A 17,144-nucleotide genomic window follows, 5' to 3' on the forward strand; every position below is an offset into this window, starting at 1 on the left:
GTGAACACAATTGGTCACAAAGCGAAGTTGTCTCCACCAAGTATGCAACAGTGACTCATCATCGCTAGGTTCATTGGGGAATATGGGCAATGAAACTAAAAATAGTTCAGAATGGCAAAACATTTTGTGTTCGCGTAGAGTTAGAAACACCCCATTGTGTGTTCTCTTTATTGGTGAGTTGCACCCACTCGGCTACTTAGTGGATAGGATCATCAAGAAGACTTGGTTAGTGTTGCTGCAGCTGTAGGTTCTTCTTGAGTGGCGTTCACAGCATCTCCTAGAGGTGTGGTAGGCATAGAGGGTGTCTTGGGGCCTCATTGGCTTTCGGTTCACCTTCCTGTCTTTGCGTCTTGAAGCGATAACCTCCCAGCCCTGCCACGCTTTCCGCCTCACCAAACCAACACTCTTGCAGCTAAGGGAGTGGCACAAGACCAGTTCTCTAGTCCTTGGCATGGATATTGTATAACCTCAACATTCTGCCATGTACTCCTTCCTTCCACTTATCCCAGAAAACCAATAGCCTTATGCTGTCTTACTCTGTCCGGGACACACTACATGCCTCCAAGGGACTTTACACTGTCCCATCCCTCGCTTACCGTTTCACCTCTTCTCCTCCAAATTCCTCTCCATCCGTTTTCCAACTTCTACACTTTGCTCTCTTTTGATGGATCCCTACTTCCCCTTCTTTACCTCCTTTAATGTATGCTTCTTGCCCTTCTCTGAAGTCGAATTAATTTGCTCTTGTTGTCTCCCGTCCACTAGAGCCCCCAACTCCTTCTACACACCCAAACCCCTTTGCGCCAAACTCCCACACTACACTTTTCTCTTCTTGGGTTTTTATAGTTCCCTCCCACCCCTTCCCATCTGGCGTTATGGGAAGGAGCTGCAGATGAATGTGTATCTTCACTATTTAGGAAATGGTTGGGCCACCCAGGCATCACACACTTAGGTGAATCTAATTTGCCTTTACTGGCTTTTTCCCAATGCGGACCGACCTCTAAAAGACTTTTCCACCATTTTGCATGTGGCAGAATCGCTCATAGGTGAACAAATGCATATTGCAAACTCCTCCAGCTGATACAGCAGATCCCGAGTCTGCTCCATGGTCTACTGCCCTTTCGCCACAGTAGCTGTGATCCTCTTGGATTCTACTTGAGTAAGCTTTGGAGTAATATCAAAACTGGCCAAACACCATGTGTTCAGCCTTTTGCGGGCCTGTGGATTTCAACACAATATGCTTAGTCTGTTTTTTTAAAGGGTAGTAGTGGCAGCACGAGTTATGTGGTGATACCCCTGCCTCAGGCGCCCAAAGTTAGGGAGTGGGGTGTTTAGAGGCATGGGGATTCTCCTCATACTGCCTCAACGCTGCAGAAAACACAACAGGCGGTGAGGCCCGCCCCTTGCACACATTAAGGTAAATCTGCAAACAAAATGCTGCTGCCTCTGACTTTATTGACAAAATCAGATCAGTAGTTCATGATCCAATTGTGCTAGTTTGGTATAACTAGGATCTTTAACTTCAAGCCATTAGCACTCTCCTCCTCGTTGTAGGTATAATTTTGAATTAGTGAATTTCCACTGTAGAGGCATTGTGCACACAACAAAAACGATGTTGCATTTATCAGTTGCTTCCACCCCTGGCTCCTTTCGCTGGCTTTCAGCATACCTTGTGGTGTCATGAACTCTGTTTTAGACGTCCAGTTGAGCTCTTGTGAATAGCTTTCTAAATCACTTTTCTATTTTATTAATCTGATCTGCCCTAGTGCTACGCCACAATACATTCTGCTCATTGTCTCATTGAAATTAATAATGCTGAAAAACATCTGCCTGATAATTTGGAGAGATTCTGGTACATTGCAGATCGCAAACGCAGTATTCCTTAAGGTTGCTCACTGACTGTATGTACAAAATGATTATGACCTGACTTTGAAGGGAACCTGGAACTCTTTAGTCTGTTTGGAATTGTTTTTGATTTACAAAGAATTTTGTTTGCCATTCCTTAGGTGAGAATGGGGAAGCCTTCCCTGTGTTAGCAGAACTTTACCCCAGCTCCCAGCTCCCGCCATCTGCCAGAGATAGGAGGCGACATAAGAAAAACATTGATAAAGACGTAGGTATTTGTGATGTTTACTGTAGTATTTAGTTATTTAAAACTACCGATTTGGTCTTTTTTCTTTTAGTTTGCTTGTTGGCTATGCTGGTACCTGTTAAGTGTTATTTCACTGCCTTGCAAATTCTTTTTGTATTTTCAGATACTGCAATAACATTTATTCTTATTACCCTCCTGTTAGAAAATAGTGCTGTTTTTTTCGAGATTTAATTGTAATCCATTGGAATGCATCAAACCCCTCTCATATCTGCCAAGTGGCCCCATATAAAATGTGACTGGTTGACCCTATCCTTGTGCTTCACTATACATGCTGGGACTCTTAGGCACACACTTCTACTGGAGAAGGTAGGTAGAAATCCCAGAATGCAAATTGAAAAGCCTGGATGAATCCAGCATATTACAAATGGCTTGGGGCCTCTTGGTAAAAAAAAGTAAGATAAATCCTCCTGCCTTCCGTTATCTGATGGGACCAGAACTGAGGTTCGGATTCCATCCCCCCCAACACCCCTCACACGTACACACACTCTTACAGTAATGCCAGACTGGATGTTTTAGGTAATGTACAGTAGCGTGGTCTTCTGGAGCACCCTTCTGCCAACAATGTTGTTGATTAGTGGGATAGGAAGAAAGGCCCATACAGAAACTTTTGGTGGTGTTGAGTGCCGGTTGACGCCCCCACTACCTGTGCCGTGTATATTATGTTCAGGGGTGGGGCAGAAGAGATGCTGAGGCAGGTTATTCGTACACAGGAGGCCCCAGGATTAAGAAGCTAGCCAAGAGTGCTGTGTGAGTATTGATAGTAAGGACAGAAGTGCAGTCCATGTTGGAAGCAATTGACCTTGTGGGTTGTCTGATGAGGAATGTGTGTGGTTTGACAATGATGATTTTAGCCATGAGGAGTTAGTAAAGGAAGAACAGAGTGCGGAGTGGGTGAGGGTTTGGGCAGTTCCCCACTCATAGTGGTTGAGTCCTTCCATGATTGCAGGAGTTGTAAACTGGTATGAAATGTCATAAGAAAAGGGCTTATCAACAAAAGCCACATGAGTCGTGGTTTCTAAGCAGCGATGTATGGAAGCTCAATTTGCTTGTTAAATTTTCGTTTGGTTGTAATAGCACCTAACTCATCGGAGGGAGGTGAAGAAGCTAGGTGGTGAGAGTTTCAATCCAATTGGTGGGAGGGTTGTGTTTCCTTAAGCAGGAGGTAGCGCATGTCAGTCTCCCCTGTAGACAATGTTTATTTTGCAGTTTAAGCGACTGGTCCCTGTGAGATGTGAAGGACAAGAGTCAAGTGTCTCCTCTTTGTGATGGAACCTGGTCCATTTCTGCTTGGCCAATTCAGTTGAAAAGCAATATCTTGTGCTGCTTCCTGAAAGTTAGGGTAATCTCTTCCAAGCGGAGTCGCTTAGATGGGGAGTTTCAGAGTTTGACAACCAGTAGGGAGAAAGCGTATACTCTTTCTTTTCCTGCTGAATAGAATTAAAATTAGAGCGATGTAACTGGATCTAGAGGCCTGGACAGTGTGTAATGCTAGCATCTCTTTGAAAAGGAAGTTGGGCCTTTTACATGGGTGGGTGATGTAGAGCTTTTTGAAATGTTACTTTCTTGTTGAGGAGCCACTCTAGAGTGTGCAACATTAGGGTAATGTGTTTGAACCGTTTCATCTTGAGGAACAGTCTGGCCGCTGCCCTTCGGACAAGGGACCGCACTACAAGGACTTGCACTATCCAGTCTCCCTGACCTACCTAATAAGAGAAGCTGCTGCCCGAGTTCCCAACAACCGTGGCTCCGCCGTCTGAAATCCAATGAACCTTCCTCCCTGATGCTGCAGCATAACAACCAAAGCAGTCACATGATTGATCACGTGATGCACCCTCCTCCCTTAAATTCCATCACTCTACGGCATCCCTGGTCTGGGTAACCCAACCTATGGGCGACCTGTTTAAGGACATTGTCCATCCCTGTTCGTCTCAGTTTGCACGAGGCACCCACTAACTTGCCAATACTAACTTTTTGTTTTGTCTGGCTGTTTACTTACTCTTATGTCTTTCAAGTTATCCCATTGCTCCCTATATTTCGCTTTTCTCTATTTGCTTCGTCTATCCTTTCCTCTCCTCCCCTTGCTCTTCTCCTACTACCCACTTTATGACTCCGTCCGTACCCTCTCACTACTCATCTCACTTTGTTTCCAACCCTACTTCTCGACATTGTAATCATTCCAATCTGATTTATCCCCATGTCTCCTTGTTTCCCTTGTCTTCTGTCTCTATTGGAATGCTTGCTGTGTATGTAATAAAGCCCACTCTATTCTTGACCTATTGTCTCGCTTTCAACTTCACTGCCTTTGTATCTCTGAAACCTGTCTAACCCCTTACAACACTATATTTCCACCAGTCCTTTCCTCCCCTAATACACATTTCATACATACCCCCGCCTACATACCCCTGCCAGAATGCTAGAGGCGGTGGGGCTAGTATTCTTCATCACTGATCCTGGTCTCTCGCTCCTTCTCCAGCTCAGCTTCCCCTGTTATCTTTTAATATCACTTCTCTTCCTTTCAACGACCCTCTATCGCCCACCCGGTTCCCTTCTTTCATTTTTTGATGACCTTGACTGCCACATATCAACTATTCTCCCTAGTACTGTTCCTCTTTTTCTGCTTGGCGATTCCAAAATCCACCTCCTTCCATCATTCTGCCACTTTCTCACCGTTCTTGATTCGGAGCATCTTTCTCAAATATCTACACCTCTTTCCCACATTTACGGCTCCTCCTCAAACCTTATTTTTTTTCTTCATTTCCCCCCTGAAGCTACAGTCTGTTTTATTCTGTCTGATTACTCGCTGTTTTCCTTTTCTCCTCATCTTCCTCCTCCTCTCCCATCAGTTTTTACTCCTATTAAGATTTCACCATGCTATCTGCGTTCCTTTAACCTTTCTACCTTCCTCCCTTCCCTCCATCTATAGACTAATCTCCTTTCTGCTCTTGAATGCCACTATCCTTCTCGTCCTTTTCTACCATCACGGTGGCCCCTCAAACCCCGGCTGTCACCCTTTCTTCTCTCCCTTCGATCCTCACTCTGCAAGGCTTGGAAAAAATCCCATTCTCCATCTGTTCTTACCCCTCTTTCTTCTCTCAATTTTTCCTACGATGCTGTCTGCTGGCTGCCATTAAGCAGTTATTTGTCTCTCTGATTGCCTCTTTCTGTCTGCTCCTCATTGAACTTCTCTCTCCCAACCCCCCTGGTTCCTCTCTCATCTCCCCTCTCCGGAACCCAGTTCTCTGATTTCTTCCTTTCTAAAACTGCCAATCTCTGCTCCTGATTCTCTGTCCCATCCCCACCCCCATCTTAACCTGATTCTGTCTCCTCAATCTCTGATCCAATGCCACCCCCCTTTGCTCCCCCCGGTCCCACTCCACCTGCTACATATGGTCTCTCTTCAACTGCTCGCAGACTCAAACTGTTTACCTACTTGCATCGTGCCCAACCTACTTCCTCACCCGTAGACACTCTCCCTTCCACCTTAATTCCTTCAAGCTACCCCACCTTATTTCTTATATTACTTATCTCTTTAGCCTTTCTCTCTCCTCAGCTTCTGTTCTTTCCTCCTTTACACATGCCATTATCATCCTTATTTTCAAAAAATGTCCCCTCCTCTTGCTCTAACTACCAACCCATTTCTCTTCTTCCTTTTCTCTCGATGCTGCTTGAGCGTATAGTTTATGCTCAAGTTTCTTCCCATCTAAACTTGCACTCTCTACTTCCCCCTTTACAATCTGGTTTCCGTCTAGCCTATTCCACAGAAACTGCCCTTCTCCATGTCACTAACTCTTCATTGTTCCTGATAACACTCTTCCATCCTTATCCTTGATCTTTTCGATGGCCTTTGACACAGTTGATCACCCCACTCTCCTGTCTTCGATTGCCTCACTAGGTTTTTCTGACACTGTCCTTACACTGGTTCATCTCAGACCTTTAGGGTTCTATTATTGGCCATCTCCTCTTTTCAGTTACACAATCCCTCTCTCCGTACTCATATCCTCCTTCATTTCAATGCCGATGATGCCCAACTATTCTTTTCTTTCTCCTCTTTCTCGGATACTCTTCAAACCAATGTTAACCCTCTAAAAACTGAACTTCTTCTTTCCTGCCCACACTCTACTTCCTCCTGCCTACCATTTGCGTATCTCCCTGCTTTTCTTCCTTTTTCTGCTACAGCACATAGTATTGGTGTTCTCTTTCATTTCTCACATGCTTCTCTACTCCTAGTTCCAAAACTGCCCCATCTGTCGCTATCAGTGTTATAACATTTGAAGTGTCCGTCCATTGTTATCCCCCATGCCGCTCAATGCCTTATCTTTTCCCAACTGGACTGTTGCTCTTCCCTTCTGCTTGGCCTCATATCTTGCCCCTCTACATTCAGTCTGACATTTCTCTATTCATCTAATTTTCATTATTCCTGCTCGTGCCTCTATTCCAACGCTACGCTCTGCTTTCCCTGTCCTCTTTGAGAATCTAATTCTTTAATTTCTTTTTTATAGTCTATAAATGCCTTCACGGTCCCGCCCCTTCCTATCTCGCCTCACTTGTCACTTTCTATACCCGCACACGTTCTCTAGGCTCCGAAAACATCTTTACCTTCTCTCTGTTCCAAAACCCCCATGTGCCTCATTCTGTTTTCACTCCTTCTCACTAATCACTCCCAAAGTCTTGAATTTCCTCCCTCTTCTTATCGGTTCTGCTACTTCTTTTTATCAGTTCTGTTTTGCTTTGTAAAATCAGTACGCATGTACTCTGCTGACTTCAGATTATGTCCCATCAATGTCTAGTGCTGTGGCAAAAGCCCTATAAAAGTCCATTAAAATAAAAATGCATTATTTAGTCTATCCAAGAGCTATACTGTCTGTGTAATGCAATCATGTTGGTTCTAGTGTTATCACAGCCGTGGTCCTGTGGGTAAAGGACAGATGCAGGCATAATATATAGTAGAGTTCAAATTTGGAAAAATATCTTCAGACAGTTTTTCTCACTTGCGGCCTAAGCGTGAGGCTATCCTTTGTGGTTCCTTACCAAGGAGAATGGTACTAAATCAGTTTTGTAAGGCTAACGGATTGAACCTGTGTTAGATAGCGCTACACTGCAAAGAGTGAATTCTCCTTTGTTAGGGTTGGGCTTTAGTCTGTTTACTGACTTAAACATGTGCCAGGTTTGTTTAATGTCTACCAAGTTTGCCAAAAATGTGGTTCTTGGGTTTGAAAATGTGTGTCTCTGTAATTGTCGCGGTGAGACCTGACTGATTGATTAGGTCCAGGAGGAGTGTCATGTAAATGTCAAACAGAAAAGGCAATAGTGTGGATCCTTGGATATTCTACGTCAGAAGTAATTGCTGGTATTTGTTTGAAGTTATGATTATGGTTTCTGCTCTTACTCCTACGTCCTGTCCCCTTTCCTCCATACTTATGGGACATCTCTCCGTCCTGTGGGACGGGACCGGAGCACTTTGTAAAAAGCATACATATTTTTTTTCCAAAAATTATTTGTCCCTCCTCTCTTTCCTGCGCAGGGCCCGGCACGCGGCCGTAACCCCGCCCACCTTGGCTCCGCCCCGTGCATCGCCCATCAGTCCTTTTCTCTGCTTGATCAGGGCCGGACGCACTTGCATCCTCGGAAGATTTTCTTCCCTGTTTTCCTCTCTGGCTCTCGCTAGCGTTCGTCCTCTACTCTGTCTGTCTTTTAAATTAGACTTTCCAGACTGTTCTTCGTGCCATTGTCGCTTCGCAAGGGCGGATCCCCATCCTCTTTTTTTAGAGTGTTTGGGTCCGGAACACCGTTGGGACTCCTGTTTTTACTGTGACTCCCTTTCGGTCCGGGCTCTTCAACGTCGGTTGGAATGGTCGGAGGAGGTGTTCCGACGCACTCCTCCATCTCGTTTTCAGGCGTTCATCGACGAGAAGAAGAAACGCCTGGTAAGTTCTTTACTTTTCAGAGCACCCCGGCCGGTGGGTACCTTCCCGGGTTCCTCTCGAGCCGGAAGGGGTGTTGATCGTTCTGCCACCGGGGTTCGCCCTGAGGTGCCTGTCCGGCATAATAATTCTACCAGAGTTTTCTCCGTGGGTCTCCGTAAGGGGCCTGTGTACACCGGAGTAACGTCCGAGGCCCCTCCTGTGGGGGCTGTGTGTAGACCCAGTTCTGCTGAGTCACAGGGTACCGGAGCTTGCTCTGAGGCCTCTCTTTCGGCTTCCCTCAAAAACAAGACTGGGGTGCGCCCCGAGGCCTTGGCTGGGCTTGTGTTTACCGAACGGATGTTCGAGGCCCGTGCTGATAAGGCTATTACCGGGCCTAGGCCCGAGGTCCCTCGTACAGAGGCTAAGGCTACCAACAGCTCTGAGGGGCCGGGCAGGGCCCTGTCGGTGAAATCGGTTTCTCGCCGTTCCCGCTCTTGTGGTGATACCAGATCTGTTGAGGGGGCAAAATAAGCAAGGTTCTTCTTTTACGGGCAGTGTCGAGGTCCTTCCTTCGAAGGCTCAGTTGGCGGTTGGTATGTCGCAGAAACATTCCAGGCCTCATAGTACCAGCTCTGCCGAGGTTCCTTATGTTAAGGCTAAAATTAAGACCCCTGATCCATCGACGGGGACCCCTGCCTCACCTCCTCACGTGCCGCAGTTCCCCTCAGATAAAGACAAAATGGCGGCTGTTCCCGCCACGACCACGGCGGCCATTTTAGGTACTACCCCTACAACTACGCCAATCGGCCCCTGGTGTAGGGTTCGGTCCTTTGGGTGAACCTAAGGTCACTTGGGCGTATCCTTACCGGTCCGTTTATGATTGGGACGCCCGGATGCCTCTTCCGCACAATGTCTCGTCGCCTGCAGGGGCGGCCCCTTTGATTTATGTGGATATGTCGGCGGAGGGCCCGGTGTGGCACCCTTCTCCGTTACGTCCCTGGATTTGTCCACCTCATGAGAGGCCTCCTCAGGTTCCGAAGCAATCTCCTGAGGATGCTTGTTTCGGTAAATTTCAAGCGCTTATGCGCACCTACCCCAGAGGGAGTATTTCAAAGGGCTTTTTAAGGAAATGCGTCCACCAGCGCCCCCGGCTCCACCCGTTCCTCTGGTGGTTCCACGGCGCCTCCTTTGCCCGTGGTGCCTGCCCCTGCTCTTCCGCCTTTGCCACCATTGTCCCCAGTGGACAAGGCAGTGCCTGACACGGTTCAGCAGGATCCTGACCTGTCAGATGACACTCAAGGTGAGCAGGACAACAAGGACCTTCCCCGCTCTGTTAGAGCTTTTCATGACCGGGTACTGGACATGATGAATTTCTTAGATGTTCCGGTTCCCGAGGCACCTGCTCCACAGGAGGGCGTGCTTTTTGGGGCGTTCACCCTGTCTCCTTTGGAGCGTACCAGCCTTTTCCTGCAGAAGGATGTTCTGGCCGAGGTCCGAAGAGTTTGGGAAAAGCCACACTCGGGACTTTTTGTCAATAAAAAGATTGACGCAAGGTACAGGCTGCATTCTTCGGAAGAAGTAGCCTTGTCATCTTGTCCGCCTCCCTCCTCCACAGTGGTGGCTGCGGCTACGTTGCAATCCAGGCCTGCAGCATCCTCCTCCGCGATGGCTACTCAGGTCTTGGGAAAGGAGGACAAGCTCCTGGAATCCCTAGGGAGGAAAATCTTTGCCAATTCGGCCTTGCAGCTCAGGCAGGCTAATGCAGAATTGATTTTGGCGGGAGCTAACATGCGGATGTGGAGAGGGCTGTCGGAGTTTGAGGAGCACATTCCGGTCGAGAAGTTGGAGAATTTCAGAGGAGGCCTTTCCGATGCCAGGGTCTTGGCCCAGGATCTCCTGGAGGCTGCGGCTCATCACGTAGACACCTCGGCCCGGGGTCTGATGCTTGGGGTTGATACCTCGCGGCAAGCGTGGCTGCATGCCACTAAGTTCTCGAAGGAGGTGCAATACAAGATTCTGGACCTTCCATTTGATGGTAAGGAGTTGTTTCACTCTTCTACTGATGTAGAGCTCACCAAAACCAAAGATAGCACTCAGACGACTAAATCATTCTGTTCTGGTTAAAGCTCCCTTCAAGTCTCAAAGGTCGTTGTCGCAAGGTCGACCTTCCTCTGGTTTTAGGGGCTTCCTCGACTGCAAATCTCGCAGAGTGGATACTCCTGCGGGGAATAACCGCTGTAGACAACAGCGTACGTGGGTTTTCTCCCGCTCCTCAGCCTCCTCATCAGGTTCAGGTGGCACTGCCACCGATAAGCCTGCCAAATGAGAGTTTTCCGCGCTCGCACGAGACCCCGGTGAGAGGACGCATTGTGTCTCATTGGGAGGCACGGCAGGCCATCACAGAAGACAGATGGTCTTGTCAGTCGCTCGAGCAGGTTTCCGCTTACCTTTACCCCCTACCCCACCCCTCAACCCTCTTTTTCTGCTGTCAGGCTCACCCTCCCTCAAGGCCGAGGTTCAGAAACTTCTGCACCTCGGAGCTGTGGAACCCAATCCCCTTGGGGAGCGAGGGGAGGACTTCTACTCCCGGCTGTTTACGGTGCCCAAACCCAACCAGGCTGGCCTGCGCACCATCCTAGACCTTTCCCAGTTCAATCTTTTCCTACCCCAAGAGAAATTCAAGATGATCACGCCCAGCCAGATACGCTCCTCCTTGCAGATGGGCGATTGGCTCAGCGTTGTGGATCTTCAGGACACGTACATGCATATCCTGATTTGGAACCCACAAAGGAGATATCTCTGCTTCTCTTTGGGAGAGGAGCACTTCCAGTTTCGAGTGCTTCTTTTGGCTCAGCTCGGCGCCACGTGTCTTCAAGAAGATGTCAGTGATTGCGGCCTAACTTCGTATCCAGGGTATCCATGAGTATCCGTATTTGGACGACTGGCTCTTATGCCGGGGTGCGCCCCGATGCCTTGGTGGGGCTTGGGGCTACCGAAGGGATGTTCGAGGCCCGCGGGAGTAAGGCTGTTACCGGACCTGGGTCCGAGGTCCCTCGTACAGAGGCTAAAGCTACCAACATTTCTGATGGTCTTGGAAGACCTTATCGGTGAAGGTTGTTTCTCACCGTTCCTGCTCTTGCGGCGACACCAGATCTGTTGAGGGGGCAAAGAAGGGAAATTCCTGAGAAGGCTAATTTGGCGGTTGGTATGTCGCAGAAACATTCCAGGCCTCATAGTACCGGCTCTGCCGAGGTTCCTTATGTTAAGGCTAAAGTTAAGACCCCTGATCCATCGACTGGGACCCCTGCCTCACTTCCTTACGTGCCGCAGTTCCCCTCACGTGATGACAAAATGGCGCCCGTTCCCGCCATGACCGCGGCGGCCATTTTGAACGCTACCCCTACAGCTGCCTCAGGTGTAGGGCTGGTTTCTCAGCCTTGTGCGCATCCTTATCGGTCAGTTTATGACCGGAATGCTCGGATACCCCTTTCGCACAATGTTTTGTTGCCTGCGGGGTGGGCACCTTTGGTTGACCTGTCCATCCAGATATAGGAGTGGGCTATGCTTCATGGCGTTTGGCTGCTTGCGGTGCACATCCCGGGCCAGCTGAATGTCACAACGGAGTGGGAGTTGAAGGCGGAGATCCTCTCATGGATTTTCTTGCATTGGGGTACACCGGAGGTGGACCTCTTCGCAACAGTGGTAAACAAGAAGCTTCCTCGGTATGCCTCCAGAGGGGGGCTGAGAGCCTCCTCTCGGGGGGGGGGGGGGATGCTCTCGAGATTCCATGGCACAACATGAGAGCTTAAGCCTTCCCGCCTCTGCCTCTAGTTTCATCGAGCAATTGGGAAGCTGAAGAACTCTGTGAACTGTTCCCTTATGCTCATGACCCCGTGGTGGCCAGCCAGTTTTTGGTTCTCAGAACTTCAACACCTGTCGGTGTTTCTGCTGATCAGGTTACGAGTAACCCCAGTTCTTCTTCATCGAGGGGAACAGCAGATGTGGCACCCCTTCCCACAATCGCTCAGCTTGGCGGCATGGTGCCTGAGTTCAAGTCTTAGAGCGTTTTAACTTCTCTACGGATAACATGCGTATTATCCAGGCAGCCAGGGAACCCTCGACCAGATCCCAATACAGGAGTAAATGGCTCAGGTTCTGTCGTTGGTGTTTGGAAAAGCGGTTGGATCCAAGGGTGGCTACGATTGACAAGGTGCTGTCCCTCGTGTCCCCCCTAGCAGAGTCGGGTGTTAACGTTCTGTCATGCAGAACTTACCTTTCAGCGTTTTCCGCTTATCTTGCTATAGGCCGATGCTCTTATTCTCTGAGTAACCCAGTGGTTAAGAGGCATTTTCCAGGCTTGACACTCTCTACCCTCCGGTTCGTAGTCCGCACCCGCCTTGGGACCTAAATGTAGTCCTGACGGCGCTGTGCCATAAACCCTTTGAGCCAATGGCTACGGTTGACCTCAGGTACGTGTCCTGGAAAGTGTCCTTTCTGGTAGCCGTTATGTCAGCGAGGAGAGTGGGTGAGCTCCAGGCATTGTCGGTGGAGCACCCTTTCTTGGTCTTTCACAAGGACAAGGTAGTCCTTTGGACGAACCCAGCTTTCCTACCAAAGGTAGTGACCGAATTCCATCTGAATCAGTTGATTTCCCTTCCGGTCTTTTTTCCGAACCCTGCCTCGGAGGCGGAAAGGCTTCTACAGTGCTTGGATGTCCGAAGAGCTCCTAGGTTCTACCTGGACAGGACTTCCGAGCATCGGATGTCTTCCCAACTGTTTGTGACCTTCGGTAAGCCTCAGGGCAGGCCGGCATCTAAGGCATCTATTTCCAGATGGATTACCGCCTGTATCACAGAATTTTTCACCGTCCAAAAGCTGAAACCTCCTAAAGGTATCCATGCACACCAGGTGTGAGGCAACGCAGCTGCGGTTGCTTTTCAGACGTATGTTCCCTGGGAGTCCATCACTAAAGCGGCTACTTGGGCCTCTCCATCTGCTTTCTGTAGCATTACTGCCTCGGTATGAGCTCTAGAGCTGACGCTCAGTTCGGCCAGGCTGTGCTGAAGAACATGTTTCAGTAAGGGGTATTTCCATCCACCCATAGTTCCTGTAAGGAGTCCTTGGGAATCTCCCATAAGTATGGAGGAAAGGGGACGGGACGTAGGAGTATTACCAGGTTACTCACCGTAGTGACCACCTTACTCCTAGTCCATAGTCCCCTTTCCTCCATACGGCCGCCCGCCGTCCCCTCTAATAAGGTTCCTCTGTTATTGCTAATGGGTCTTTGACCCTGCGATAGAAAAGGACTGATGGGCGATGCGCGGGGCGGAGCCAAGGTGGGCGGGGTTACGGCCGCGTGCCGGGCCCCGCGCAGGAAAGAGAGGAGGGACACATTTTTGGAAAAAATGTTGATGCTTTTTGCAAAGTGCTCCGGTCCCGTCCCACAGGACGGAGAGATGTCCCATAAGTATGGAGGAAAGGGGACTATGGACTAGGAGTAAGGTGGTCACTACAGTGAGTAACCTGGTAAATCGTTGAGGAAAGGGGTGATAAAGCAGAGAACAACTCCTTTTAATCCAATCTTCATAGATGAATCTAGTGACTAATGGTGTCAAAGGCTGGCAAGATGTCCAATAGGATATTTATGCTCTTGGAGTTGTCTGTTGTTTTTTTTTATTGTTGCCCAGATTGATAAGAGGGTTGATTCCGTATCCGAGTTGTTGGGTCAGCTGTGTATTGGGCGAGACCTGATGTAAGCACATAATTAAAATTAGTGAGACACTTCCAGCAGTCATTGAGTCGTTCTGGCTGTTTCGTGATAGTTTTGTGAGTTAGGGGAAAAGGGGCTTTTTATCTACGATATGGCTGTTTTGCAGGAGTCGATAGTAGGGAGTAGGTTCTGTACAGACAATAGGTGGAAAGAGATCAAAGAATGGCAGGTTTGTGTAGAAGGTGTTGGTTGCTACTTTCGATCCATAGATTTCTATGGTACAGCGTTTCTTTCTGCTTGTTTTGAACCCTATACTGATTTTTTGGGAGGCAAGTAAAGCTAGACTCACGCCTTGCCTGTTTTGCTCATTATTATGGGGATATTGAATCGTCCCTTAGACTGTCAGTACTGAAAGACTGTCTCTCTTTTTGAATTATTCTTGTATTGTTTCCATTGCACACATCACCTTACAGTGAAGTTCAGTTGGGATACCTTGTAGTTTTATGTTATTTTACTTTGCATGTATATAGCGCCTTTTATACTATTGGTATAGTCTCAAGGCGCTGCTAGGTTGAACGCCCTCGGGAACCGAAGTTCAGGTCAGTAGAGAGAAAAGAGAGAGTCAAAAGGTGCGTGTGAGCACTGGATATGTGTGCAGCTGGTGTGGCATTCGTGTGATAGCTGCTTCTTAGCGGTAGGTGTGGAGGTTGAGCGATCAAGAATATGTGTTCGTTCTGGCAGGTTGTTATCCAGACCGATTATGGCTGCGTTAGTCCTGAGGAGAAACGCCTAGGCTGGAGGGTGTGTAACCAGCAGTGTTTAGTTAGAGTAATCGGGAGTATGTGGCAAATGATATGACAACAGCTATACCGAATGGTGTCATAGTATTGCTGTGTTTTATTTGAGTGGTGGTGTAAAGAAGAGAATAAGCTTTGAGATGTGAATATGGTGGTTTACATTAGGTGATTCATTGCCAATAATTCCATGTACTCCGACTGTTCCATGTACTCTGACTGTTCCAAGCACTCCAAACCGTTCCTTTCAAAGCTCTTTCAAACGTTCCATGCTCTCCAAACCATTCCATGTAAGTCGCGCCATTCTGTGCACTCCAGTCCGTTTCATGCACTCGCATCCGATCCATGCACTCGAACCAATTTATGCACTGGTCCTTTCATTCGTTCTAGCCATGTTGTCCTTTCTTCATGCATCATTCACCCACATACGTCATCTTCACACGTTGCTTCCACTTAACTGGTTCCACCCTGTTCACCCGTATAAATAAACAATGATGTAGCCCCTTCACCTGAGTGCACGTGCAACTTTAGCTGTAAGCACTTGCAAGTAAATGTACACTGGAATACTCTGCATTACACACGTGTGGTACCTACAGCATAGATCAACAAGTGACCTGCAATATTGACACCGATTTGTGTCATCCATGAAAGGCATCAAGTGTTATCCATCATGTACACTTCAAGATGCAGCCGTGCACCACCACACCTAAATAGTGGAGGAAACTATAGCCTTTCCTAACCCCCTCAACCACATTGACTTCAGACACTGCGCCCATTACTTGTTTAATGAGCTACTAAGAACGTTGAGACCTAAAGCAATGCATGCTCATGTGCCATGCGGCCACTACCTGTGGGTGGAGCTATTCGAAGTGGCATGTACTGTGGGGTGCATTTAAAGGCCCCAAACAGAAGTTCCTTTCACATAAATAACAAGATTTTAAACAAACAAAAACGGCCTGGCATTTGTTTTTGTTTTTCAAGTAAGAGCCATGTGGAAAGGCCCTACCTGTCATTACCAATGAATAAGAAGCATTTTAATTTACAAAAGGAGGAATCAAAGATCCCTGTCACATGGAAAACAGGATTTTTAAACATTGACAACATAAACAACCTGCACATGTTTGTGCAAATAAAACAGGTTTTGAAAAAGTAAGTGAAAGAAATATCACTGCTCAGAGAAAAATGTTAGGAAAACAAAACCCATGTGGGTTGACGAAGAGCAATGTATATTATGTTTCACCCACAAAACTCCAGTGACATTTGATTTGAAGAGCCACTTTGTCTTCATGAAAAAAATGGCTGCCCTTTTGCTGGCTGTGGGTAAAACCTTGCAAGGATATCTCCCACTTCCAGCCTGGATGTCACATCTCCTATCTAATGACTAACCGCAATAAAAATGTTCTGCTAAAGGCATCGAAATTCAGTGTTCTCCAGACCTGCTGGCTCTGAAAGAAAGCTTACAACACAAAGGAGACTGATAAAGGTACAGGCTGACCCAGTGAAAACAAATGGCCAGAAGTGCAGAGAGACAATGCAGCTCTGATTTTGGGCATTCCAGAACAAGATCTCCCTGTCTGCAATTCACCTATCCGGGAAGGAGAATACAATAGTGGATGCCCTGAGCAGGCAGGGCTCCGTCTCCCACGAGTGGGTGATGTGCCAGGAAGTTCCTCTAGAGCTCTTCAACCTCCGGGGAACCCCTCACGTGAATCTGTTTGTGTCCAGTGTGAACAGGAAGTGCAAACTTTTCTGCTCCACGGAATTTTATTCCCGAGAGGAGCACTGGGTGACGCATTGGTGGTGGACTGGAACTTCCAGCTCCCGTATGCGTTCCCACCAATTCCCGTCATGCCTTAAGTGATCATGAGGTTGAAGTCGTACAGATCAACCATGATCCTAATTGCTCCAGACTGTTGCCCGAACCTACTGGATGGCCATCTGTCCTCCACATCTTCCCCAGAGGCCAAACCACCTCTCTTATGAGGGGGAGGAGGGAGCTGGTTCTCCGCCTGAGCATGCACACGCTAATCCTGCATGCCGGCTTCTGAAAGACTATGGTACAGGGATCGGGACATTCCTAAAACGTTGGATGACATTTTGCAGCTGGATCCCTTTTCATGCGACACCTCAAGAGTGTTGTCTTTCCTTCTTCATTTGGCAAGACAGGGCCTTCAAGTCGCCATCGTAAGGGGCTATTTAGCGGCACACGCTATCTTTAAGCGCACACCAGAGCAAGCATCATACTTATCGATCCCCTTGGTGTTGCAATTTAAAAAAGGCTTGACTAATACTTTCCCTCCGACACCCTCCATGGTAACAGCATGGGACCTTAAACTTGGTGTTAACATTTCTAATGGCTTCCCCATTCAAGCCATTACATTTTGTTTCCTCTGAGGCTACTATCTCTGAAGACGGCCTTTTCTCCTCGGCCCGAAGAGTGAGTGTATTGCAGGCCCCGTCATGTAAGCCACATTTTACAATCTTTGCCAAGGGCAAGGTGACTCTTAAAGTGTGCCCTTCTGATGGTATTAACAGAGTTTCACCTGCCGGTGCAAGCCTTGTTCCACCTCCTCGTCCATCCAAGGAAG

The 17,144-nt window shown here is 48.0% G+C and overlaps 1 protein-coding gene across 4 annotated transcripts in view; it reads left to right on the forward strand.

The window, feature by feature from the left end:
- Positions 1-17,144, forward strand: part of CSPP1 (centrosome and spindle pole associated protein 1) — a 1,841,309-nt gene that overhangs the window by 1,726,163 nt on the left and 98,002 nt on the right. For all 4 annotated transcript variants that reach the window (XM_069621145.1, XM_069621146.1, XM_069621148.1 and 1 more), the window contains one exon: positions 2,004-2,110. In XM_069621145.1, the coding sequence (XP_069477246.1) occupies positions 2,004-2,110 (107 nt within the window). The remainder of the gene's footprint in view (positions 1-2,003; positions 2,111-17,144) is intronic.

Source organism: Ambystoma mexicanum, chromosome 5q (assembly GCF_040938575.1).
Source record: "Ambystoma mexicanum isolate Mex_15411 chromosome 5q, UKY_AmexF1_1, whole genome shotgun sequence".
NCBI classification, from domain to species: Eukaryota; Metazoa; Chordata; class Amphibia; order Caudata; family Ambystomatidae; genus Ambystoma; species Ambystoma mexicanum.